Consider the following 12,391-nt stretch of genomic DNA (forward strand, 5'->3'; position numbering starts at 1 on the left):
AACGAAACAGTTGCCGACACTTTCTTCCGCGATATATTAATACCACAGATTGTTAATCTTGTTTCTAGACCTCTGCATTACAACACAGTGAAGTGTACTAAACTCCTCTTTGCGAGACTACCTTAAAACATAGCAATAGTATGGCTTTAGCACATCAGAAACTAGCTGTGCACAAGTAGATCACAAGAGTGTTGTGAGACTTCTTAATTTCCCTGCAGCCAGTTGTGATAATGGGGTAAATTAATTCAGTTGCGAGCGCAGCTTAATCCAGCTATGTGGAGCAGGTTCGCAAATTGCTTTTTTCCCCTCAAAAGTGGCGAGATCAATCACCCTGACACTCGCTTGTTCGGGGTTAGTCACATTCTCTGCTCTAGAATGATCCATTTTACCTGCTGAAGTGTATGAAATTGTTTACAAATAGCTGCTTTGAATTTCTTTAAAAACTTGTGTAAACATAGCCAGCTGAAAAAAATTACACTCCCAGTAGAAGAGAGATAAGCAATAAAATGTTCATTTTTAATTGTTCTAAAGTATTTGGCTCTGTTTTACAGAAATAATATAAAGAAACGTGTGTGTACAGATATTGTTAAACTAAGGATATCTGATTTCCCTGCATGCTCAACCCATATTGATGGGTTTTAGGTTTTAAATGTCAAAACCATCTATTTTCAATATAAAAATAAATCCAAAGCAGCAATTCCGCATACATGTTTGTCTGCAGCTGGTATAACAAGTCATTGGAAATGCATTAAATTAAAAAAAAAATTACAGTACACTGTTTCTTTAAATTGTTTACAAATAGCTGCTTTTACTTTATTTTGGCATTTGAAATAGCTGATTTTTCCATATCTATTCTGAAAGTTTATATACTTAAAAGAACCATTAAACTCAGCATTTTAACACATAAAAGGTCTCATTATTGAAAATAAAACATTATTGCAAAATACATTAATTATTTATTTTGCTTCTTTTTGCTGTAAAATACATCTGCTAATTGTACTGGTTTCACTTTCTCAAGAGAGGCTTGGGTTAATATTTTTAGTTAATGTATCTGTGAGGATTTGTTGATCACGCTCCTACCTCCCATTCTCTGAACTTATTTGCTTTTTTAAGGTGGATTTTCAGATTTCCATCAACAATCATAATAAGAAAAGTATTCTTTGCAATAGCAGTGAGAAAAAAAATGTAGTTTAGCTGTTAATATCATTGTGTATATATAAATATATATTTAGCTATTAGATAAAGAAAGGAACATAGATCTGATCATTTAAAGACATCTTAAATATTGTTTTACTAATTAACTAAGCTAAATCAGTGCTAAACCACCTTAAGGGAATATAAGTGGACAGGATTTTGTTCTGATGGACAAGGAAATCAGTGAAAAGAAAAAAAAAGAAAATAATATGCTCATTTGACAAAATAAAGCTGCATTATTCATTGCACACTTCTTCTCATATGTGAAGCACCATTGTTATACAACTTACACTTTATGTTTAATGTCCCTTTAAGTATATGTTAAATAAACCCTGTGTACACATAGCCAGTAGAAGCAATTGCACTCCCAGTAGAAGAGATAAGTCATGCAATGTTAATCTTCAATTATTCTAAGTATTGGGCTTGGGTTTAAAGAGATGATATAAAGAATCATGTGTGTGTACAGAAATTGATAAACTAAGGATATCTGATTACCATGAAAACAACCCATTTTGAAGGGCTGTGGTTTCAATGAACAAAACCATCTATTTAAAATACAAACATAAATCCAAAGAATTTTTTCATACATTGTAAATTCTGCAGCTGGTATAACAACTAATTTGAAACATTAAGATAATGACAATTTTACAGTACACTGTCCCTTTAAGTAAAAAAAACAAAAAACTTGTTTCCGCACAGGGCAGTATTCCCTGCTCATATTTATCATTGCCCTAGCAGTTCATGTAATCCCACCCCCTTCCTCTCTCTCGCACATCCTTGTCAATTACCCCAATCAGTTCAGTTGTTCTGTCGAGAACTCCAATTCCTCGAAAACTCCAATCTGACGTCACTTTTTTGTTTTGAACAGGTGTTGCAAGTACCCCAGTCAACTATTTAAAGGGACACTAAACACTATGTTGTCCCCTTTTCTGTGAGCTTTGCACTTCCTATTAGTGCAGACTTCAGACCTTCTAAGTCTATATTCTGTACAGCCATTGTTTGTTCACCCTAGTAAAACATTTATATCTGTCCCTAAATTGCCTCAGCAGAGGACATAACATAAGGGAAACCTAGGTTACAATATGGCAGTTAGACTACAACTTTATAATTATTTATTCAATATTTAAACAACTTATACAATTTTAAAAATACATCTAGATATTATTCTCAGGCTAATCTTTGCTTTGAATACATCTCTATATCTAGCAATTATTAAAGGGATACTAAACTCATATTTTTATATATAATGATTCAAATAGAGCATGCAATTTTAAGCAACTTTCTAATCTACTCCTATTATCAAAATTTTCTTTGTTTTCTTGCTATCTTTATTTGAAAAGCAGGAATGAAAAAGCTTAGGAGTCGGCCTATTTTTAGTTCAGCACCTGAGTAGCGCTTGCTGATAGGTGGTTAAAGGAAGCTAACAATAAGCATGTGCTATCCAGAGTGCTGAACCTACAATGGGCTGGTTCATAATATTTGCATTCATGCTTTTCAAATAAAGATAGCAAGAGAAAGAAGAAAAATTGATAATAAAATAAATTAGAACGTTGATTAAAATTGCATGTTCTATCTGAATCATAAAGGGAAAAAATTGGGTTTAGTATCCCTTTAAGTACTTTTAAGCAAATTCTCTTATCGAACTATGCATTTTTACACATACTAAGCACAAAAACTGGGCACCTGGCATACTGCTAGTAAGATATGGTAGATTATAAGAGGATACAACCTATGTTACTTCTGATTGGCTCAGAGGCCACATCCTTATATAACCAAGGGATAAACATATAATGAGGGACAGATTTTTTTTTTTATAAAATGCTGTAACAAAGTATTGCACTTTTATTTTAATACTAAAAATAAAGTTTAAAGCATCACTTCAAACTCCCTATGAGGAATGCATTAAAGAGGGTTTTTTAAGATATGTAAGTTTCCTTTATGTATATTTTAAATGAAACTTACATTATATACTTTAAGTGGCTGCTTGTAATGCATTCCTCATAGCGAATTGTAAGTGATACATTAAACATAATGCATTATTATAGTGTCCCTGAAACAGCTCTCAAACATCCAACTAAACAATCAATTGTGTGCAAACAATTCACATAATTTCACTACCCATTTAAAACAGAATTTAGTAAGGAAAATTAAAGTCATAGTTTATATATGCATAGTATGTATCTACAATTAGGCACTGCATTGCAAAATAATTGTTTTAAAAAAGTTAAAACTGTCATTTTTAAAAGGGACAGTTTGCACCAATTTTCATTTAACTGCATGTAATAGACACTACTATAAAGAAGAATATGTACAGATACTGATATAACAATCCAGTATAAAACCGTTTAAAAAAAAAAAACTTACTTAGAAGCTGCCAGCTTAGCTCTGTTGAAAGGGTTAGCTGGAACACCCACTGCAAGTGGTTCTATAGCAAAAAAAAGGAGACACTCCCCCCTCCCCCGCATATGAAAAGACTCTTTAGACCAACAGGAGCAAGCTGGAGAAGGTATACATCAGTATTCTCCTAAAACTCTGGGGCTTGGTTAGGAGTCTGAAATAAAGTGCAATGTTACTTAAAAATAAGCAAAACTATACATTTAGAAAAATAAAAATAAAAACTGTATGGGCTATAAATGGATCATCTACAAAACATTTATGCAAAGAAAAATCTAGTGTAGAATGTCCCTTTAAGCAAGGTTTGCAATTTTTGCAGTCCAGGAGATACACTAAGGCCTGAGCCTTCTTTATAACTTTTGTTGTGGAAAATTTAACACAAATATAAATGACCTCCAGGCAGCACTGATGATGTGGGAACAGTGAGGGAAAAAAAATAATTAGCATTATATTTTAGGAAAAAGAAATAACAATGAAAGAAACTTACAATATTTTAATACATATAAGGGACTATTTATACAATTTTAAACAAATTTCAAATGTTCTTCTCTTATCGAACATGCTTCAGTTTTTTACTTTACAATTTATCTTGGTGTCCTTTGTTGAAGGAGCAGCAACACACTACTGGGAGCTAGCTGAACACATTGGGTGAGCCGAAAACAAAGGCATATCTGTGCAGCTACCAATCAGCAACTACCTCTCAGTAATGCATTTCTACTTCTGAGCCTACCTAGGTATGATTTTGAACAAAGGATATCAAGAGAACAAAGTAAATTATAAAATAAATTGGCAAGTTTAATTTTTACTTTACTGCCTTTTATCAACAATCACATTTTGAGTTTACTGTCACTTTCTGCAGGAAACAGATATTCCAAAACACCAGGTTGATAACCTTTAAAAGAAAGATACTGTAGAAAGACTGTTCAGAGCAACTGTCATTGCTGACAAGGGAAAGTGTTGCCCGGCTTAACCCCTCATATAATAATCATTTACATGCTAGCTTAAAGGGACACTGAACACAATTTTTTTCTTTCTTGATTCAGATAGAGCATGTAATTTTAAGCAACTTTCTAATTTACTCCTATTATCAAATTTTCTTCATCCTCTTGCTATCTTTATTTGAAAAAGAAGGCATCTAAGCTTTTTTTTGGTTCAGAACTCTGGATAGTACATTTTTATTGGTGGATGAATTTATCCACCAATCACCAAGGACAAACCCAGGTTGTTCACCAAAAATGGGCCGGCATCTAAACTTACATTCTTGCATTTCAAATAAAGATATCAAGAGAATGAAGAAAATTTGATAATAGGAGTAAATTAGAAAGTTGCTTAAAATGTCATGTTCTATCTGAATCACAAAATAAAAAATTTGGGTTCAGTGTCCCTTTTAATGGATACTAAACCCAATTTTTTTTCTTTCATGATTCAGATAGAGCGTGCAATTTTAAGTAACTTCTAATTTACTCCTATTTTTCTTCGTTCTGCTGCTATCTCTATTTAAAAAGCAGGCATGCTGTCATTATATAAAGCCCTGCTAAGACCTCACCTTGAGTTTGGAGTGCAGTTCTGGGGACCGATTGCTAAAAAAGATATTGCAGAACTAGAAAAAGTTCAGAGAAGGGTCACAAAGCTAATAAGGGGATTGGAGAAATTAACCTATGAGGAGAGGCTAGCCAAACTGGGTCTGTTTTCTTTAGAAAAAAGGCGCTTGAGAGGTGACATGATTACTTTATATAAATATATTCAAGGCCCATATACAGAGATGGCAGAAGCTCTGTTTATGCCAAGAAAATTGTTTCTGACAAGAGGTCATAATTTAAGGTTGGAGGAAAGGAGATTTAATCTCCTGCAACGGAAACGTTTTTTCACTGTAAGAGCAATAAAATTGTGGAACTTATTACCAAAGCAGGTAGTGAATGCCAATACCATAGATACATTTAAAAATAGTCTGGATAAATTTCTGTATATAAACAAAATTAATGGATATGATTGCTAGTATTAAATGGGTCACATTTTAATGAGGTTATTTAAGCTTAACTGGAGCTTTTTGAAAGTATTTTAGATTTGTATAGGTTGAACTCGATGGACTTCAGTCTTTTTTCAACCATATCTACTATGTTACTATGTTAAAGCTTAGGAGCCAGCCTATTTTTGGTTCAGAACCTGGGTTACGCTTGGTTATTGGTGGCTAAATGTAATCACCAATGAGCAAGCACTATCCAGGGTGCTGAACATAAAATGGGATGGCTCGTAAGCTTACATTCCTGCTTTTTAAATAAAGATAGCAAGAGAACGAAGAAAATTTGATAATAGGAATAAATTAGAAAGTTACTTAAAATTGCATGCCCTATCTGAATCATGAAAGAAAAAAATTGGGTTTAGTATCCATTTAAAGGGACAATAAAGTCCAATAAGGAAAGCTTTTTTTTTTCTTTTATTTATTACATTATTGCTTGCATGTGACCGTGTTTAACCTCTGTAAACACCAGGGCAGGATAAAAAGCACATTCTTTACTGCAGAAATGTACAACAATGTTCTAACAAAGAAAACATACCTGGTGACACCATCTTTTCTTTTGAAAGTGTTCAAGACACCTTTGGTAAATTCAAGAGATCGCCTATGAATTGCAGCCAATCAAAAACCCATTAATCCTAGAAATGAGCCTTTGTAGGTCACTGGAAATTGCAAAGCAGTGGTGCCTTGGGCACTTTCAAAAGAAGAAAAGAAAGCATCAGGTAAATTCTGTAAACTTAAAAATTACAATTACAATGTCCCTTTAAGAACAGTAGGCAGTGTTGTTTTATGGAGTAAAACAGAAAACTGTATTTTCTGGGGGTTAGAATGCTTCAGAATATGGGCAGTAGATGTTTCTGAAGGATAACCCTACATTAAAACTCAGAAGTAAAATGCTTAAATGTGTGTGCATGACTATAAATAAAATGATTAGTGAATCTGCACAACTTAAATGAATCCAAGCACTCACAGGATTGAGAGAGAAGATGAGAGAAGAGAAAATCATGTGAGTGCTTGGATTCACGGAGAACTGAGATTATATATATATATATATATATATATATATATATAGATATCTGTTACATCGCAGGTATAGATATATATATCAGTTACATCTTAGGTATAGATATATATATATATCAGTTACATCTTAGGTATAGATATATATATATATATCAGTTACATCGCAGGTATAGATATATATATATCAGTTACATCTTAGGTATAGATATATATCAGTTACATCGCAGGTATAGATATATATATATATCTGTTACATCTTAGGTATAGATATATATATATATCAGTTACATCTTAGGTATAGATATATATATATATCAGTTACATCGCAGGTATAGATATATATATATATCAGTTACATCGCAGGTATAGATATATATATATATCAGTTACATCGCAGGTATAGATATATATATATCAGTTACATCGCAGGTATAGATATATATATATATCAGTTACATCGCAGGTATAGATATATATATATATCAGTTACATCGCAGGTATAGATATATATATATCAGTTACATCGCAGGTATAGATATATATATATATCAGTTACATCGCAGGTATAGATATATATATATCAGTTACATTGCAGGTATAGATATATATATATCAGTTACATTGCAGGTATAGATATATATATATCAGTTACATTGCAGGTATAGATATATATATATCAGTTACATTGCAGGTATAGATATATATATATATATATATATATATATATATATATATATATATATATATATATATATATCAGTTACATCTTAGGTATAGATATATACACATACATATACACACACTCTCACACACATAGCCACTGGCACCAACCAGGGTGCTCTTCAGACCACAAACAAATGTTTACTCTCAGGTGTTTACAAGAATAAAGTTATATTTATTGTAAAGGTTGGAGATTGAGTGTGCATGTATGTTCTCTGTATGTGTATTCTAATGATTTTATTTTGATAGTTCTAGCAATGCATTTATATAATGTTTGGCACTAATGTGTGTTATTGTGCAGGTACAAACATAATATGCATATAAATAAACTGTCCTGTTATTCTAGGGGAACAGCCTGACATTGCTGTCTGCAATCTTTCATTGGTTGTAGTGAACCATCAACAATAAATTAATCTTTTTATCACTTCAGTTATATAGATCTGTGAATTACTTTTAATATTCACAAATCTTTTGATTAAGCACTACTCTTATTTCCAGACAGGGAGAATAAAAATACAAACAAGCTCACAGCCACATAAATTGCAGAGACACAGCATGAGCCTAAGGTGCACAGTGGCACATATAGCAGGGATGAGATCATTGCATCATTGCATTAACCCTCTCACTGCCACAGAACTGCAATACACGTACAGTGGATGGTGCAGAGATATAAACTGTAATGTTTACCACAGAAAACATTCGCTGAGAGCAGATACTGCCGGTATATACTGATACACTCTTATCTGGCACTGCAGGTGCCCCTCTTATTGCGGAGGCACATTTATACAATAGAACCTGTTCTACTCACCAAAGCAGAGGACAGATGTGATGTGCTGCAGGAGTCTGGCACTGCTGCTCAGCATGATGACACACAGGGATGGCCGGGCGACAGAAGACAACAAGATCCTCATCAGCTGGGTCTTTGTCAGCTCATAGCCGGCACACACAGCCCATGCACTGGCAGTGTCAGGGGAGGCTGTGTGAGTGTGATGGGGATGAAGAGGACGAGAAGCATCTCTGGTTGAGGGGAATATGCAGCACTTCCGCACGGACACGCAGTGTGTACATATAGGACCCCAACACAGTGCAATGCACCTCTTCTTGCCAATGCTGTATTAGGCTGCTGGTGGTAGCCTACAGCTCTTCCTGTCTACTCCCCCTCCAAATGCAAAGTACAGCCCCTTTATCAATAAGATCACACCTCCCCCTAGCTCAGGCACTGCCCCTCTTCACCTTCCCATACTACTTTGTTGAGGAGACTTCTGAAGAGAGTCTGGGAGAAGCAAAAGTATCTCAGGAGGCTTTTATTGCCTAATCTCTGTTATTTATAATCTAATTGTGATTGAACCGTGCATTTAAAGTCTATGTTTAAAGGAACATTATACTTTTTGGGATTGTAATATAAAATGATTAATTATGGATAGGAAAACAACTTTGCAATATACATTCATTATTTTTTTTGCCTGTGTTTGAAAATTAAAATGTGTCACCCACAGGCAGTATATTATGATTGCACATCTGTGCTTAGAGACATGATACAGTTCTGTATTCTCATCATATGGTTTGTATCTATGATAATCAAAGTTGTAATGAATTATTTAACAATGGAAACATAGATGATGAATATTATATTTCTCAAAGATTTTCCAATAAAAAGCATTATAAATAGCGGTTTGTATAGATCTGCTACTCTTATGATGGCTCGATCTGTTCTATCCCACACATTTTACGCACAAGGCAAAAAAATAATAAATAAGAAAAGTAGTTCTGTTTTTCAACTATGATTACTCCAACAACTTTACAACACATTATTTTTTATAAGCCCTAATAATCGTCTATGGGTGAACCGCTAGTATAGTAACATGTTAATCTACGTTGGAGTCAATAAGGATTTTGTCCTTGCTTTGAGGCACAATTAGAAATCCTTTTTTTGTGGTCATCAGTAGTAACAGGAATGTGAGAAACATGATGGACTTGAGTCTTTTTTTCTGTCTATATTACTAAGTAACTATGTAATCAAAGGTTATTGGATACTGACTTCAATGTTTGTTGCATCCACACAAACGAAGAGTACAATTACAATATTTATTTTTTGCATTATATATAATCTCTTCTATCGCCAGTCTATACAAATAAACATTGCAGTTTGAAGAGCAACTTAAATAGATTGGTGTAAGTATCAGAGGTGCGCCTAAGTATTCTGTAACACCTTGTGTACCACTGTTACCTAAACCCTGGCTGGTTTTCTTTAGGAACGTTACTCCAATACTAATATTACTGGCAAATGTCACAGCCACAATGTCTCTATGTGGTCATGTATGTAATCTTGTCAAATTTACCTAGACCCCATCTCTTATACTAAGCTCAAATTTATTTTCAGCCAATATATTTACAAACACACAAATATATATAGATACAGTCCAATGTGTAGCTGCTCTCAATATATTAAAGGGACATGAAACCCACATTTTGTCTTTCATGATTTAGAAAGGGCATGCAATTTTAAACAACTTTCCATTTTACTTCTATTATCTAATTTACTTAATTCTCTTGATATCCTTTGTTGAAAAGCATAGCTAAGTAGGCTCAATAGCTTCTGATTGGTGGCTGCACATAGATGCCTTGTGTGATTGGTTCACTCATGTACATTGCTATTTCTTTAACAATGGATACCTAAAGAATGAAGCAAATTAGTTAATATAAGTTAATTGGAATGTTGTTTAAAATTGTATTCTATGTCTGAATAATGAAATAAAATTTGTGGGTTTTTATGTCACTTTAAAATAAGATGATAATGCCTAAGTGCTTTATTATTAGGCTCCTACACTGGGATCCTTCTTTTGAGAGGTTCCCACCAAGAACACATTTGTTCATTGCTACCCTATACCTACCCGTTATAGTGTCATCAACTACAGAGCCCAACAATCTTGTAACTCCTTCCTGGTGTAAATTTTAACCCCATACTAATGATGAATGGGATCAGGTACAAGAAAGTTTCCATACATAGGAACCAGCGCTCATGCTGAAATTTGTAGTTCCTTTATTTGGGGCCTTGAATAGAACTGGAGCAAATTTCACCAATTCCTAAAATGCAAGATTCAAAGACATTTGTAACCACCCCCCATCAGAGCAGCTAGTGGCAAAATCTACTCTATTGTTATCAATCTATCTCACAACTATTCATTCCCTGCTGCCTGGACCACTGTCAAGGACACCGGCATCATGAAAATGCTTTACAAAAAACACCCTTTATAAACATATGCACAAAAGAAAACCTGAGAAACGTTCAAGAAAATAAAAATGAGATCAAGACAACCTTTTCAGTTTTTAATATATATATATATATCGAAATACAACTTGTGAGATACTTCACGGAGCAAACACGTATTTTTAAATTCTGTTACAGTTTAAAGGGACATGCAACCCAAGTTTTTTCTTTCATGAATTAGAAAGAACTTTCATTTTTAAACAACTTTCCAATTTACTTTTATTAACTTTTTTGTTTCATTCTCCTGATATCCTTTGTTGAAAAGCATATCTAAATAGGCTTAGTAGCTGTTGATTGGTGGCTGCACATAGATGCCTCGTGTGATTGGCTTACCCATGTATATTGCTATTACTTCAACAAAATATATATAAAGAATGAAGCAAATCAGATAATAGAAGTAAATCGGAATGTTATTTAAAATTGTATTCTCTATCTGAAACATTTTTTGGGGTTGCATGTCCCTTTGAAGTAAATTAATCCTGACAACACCCTGAAATGCCCACATTCATCCCCTTGTTCTCATCTGCAAGATTGTTAAAGGGATACTGAATTGAATTATTTTTTTTCATGATTCAGATAGAGCATGCATTTTTCAGCAACTTTCTCTAATTTACTCCTATTATCAAATGTTCTTCTTTCTCTTGCTATCTTTATTTGAAAAGTAAGAATGTAAGGTTAGGAGTGGGCCCATTTTTTTGTTTAGTACCTGGGTTGTGCTTGCTGATTGATGGCTAAATGTAGCCACCAATCAGCAAATACTATCCAGGGTGCTGAATCAAAAATGGGCCAGCTCCTTAGCTTAGATTCCTGCTTTTTAAAATAAAGATAGCTAGAGACTGAATAAACATTCATAATAGGAGTAAATAGGAAAGTTGCATAAAATTGCATGCTCTATCTGAATCACGAAAGAAAAAAATGTGGGTTTCATATTCCTTTAAGACAATTATAAATAATAAGGGGAAAACAATGTTCATCAGCTCAAAAAAATAGATTAAGTGAGCCTCAATTAATTTCAAACATGATATCACCTTCAATCAGACCCCTTGGCAGACCCCTTGAATCTAGTCTATATATTTCAAGAGTCATCCCTTTGTATTCAATAGCACAGATATGCCTTATATAATGTGTTGTAATAGCTTTTCTGGTTTTGGACTGGGAAAACTTATAGTGTATATTAGATATTGTACTTATTGCTGTTCAATTAGCTCTGAGATAGAATGTAGAGCTGAACCTGTTTCAACACCTTAGTGCATCTTGAAAATATAAATAAAGGTTATATTCTACTTTTTATAACTATTTCTTGTGCCCTCTTTTTCTCTTCCAGTTTGGAAGTCACATGACCAGGCTTCTGATGAATAATTTGTATGTTGTTTTCTATTAGAGGCTGTTGCGCAACTATGTACTAGGAATAGCTGTAGCAAGTTAATATAAAATCTGGTTTTAGCAGCACTTCTATTAACTCCTTATTTATACTTCAGTATATGGGCTCCATTTATCAGCTGCTTTGTAGCCCCAGTGGTGCAGGCTTGCAAGAAGAAGCCTACAACTCTAGTTAAGAAGTAGCTACTTAACCTCTCCACTACATCAAGGGGCGGTAGAGTTCAATTATCCTGGTCCTGTTCATGACAAATTATTGGAAACTACTGGTCCATAGGTGCGTAGCTCAACCTCCCTAGGCAAAGGCTGTGCTGGGCCCCCCATTTCTACAGCACACTTTTTGGCTGTTTTCAGTCAGCAGAAGCTGAGCCAGGAGCCACAAAGGAGCAAGAGGATTTTTT

The 12,391-nt window shown here is 33.9% G+C and overlaps 1 protein-coding gene across 1 annotated transcript in view; it reads right to left on the bottom strand.

The window, feature by feature from the left end:
- The window catches only part of LRP3 (LDL receptor related protein 3), a 197,218-nt gene extending 188,778 nt beyond the window's left edge, over positions 1–8,440 (bottom strand). The window contains exon 1 of the mRNA XM_053695069.1: positions 8,154–8,440. Within this exon, the coding sequence (XP_053551044.1) occupies positions 8,154–8,256 (103 nt within the window). The 5' untranslated portion in view covers positions 8,257–8,440. The remainder of the gene's footprint in view (positions 1–8,153) is intronic.
- Positions 8,441–12,391: the final 3,951 nt, after the last annotated feature.

This window comes from Bombina bombina, chromosome 1, assembly GCF_027579735.1.
Source record: "Bombina bombina isolate aBomBom1 chromosome 1, aBomBom1.pri, whole genome shotgun sequence".
Taxonomy (NCBI): Eukaryota; Metazoa; Chordata; class Amphibia; order Anura; family Bombinatoridae; genus Bombina; species Bombina bombina.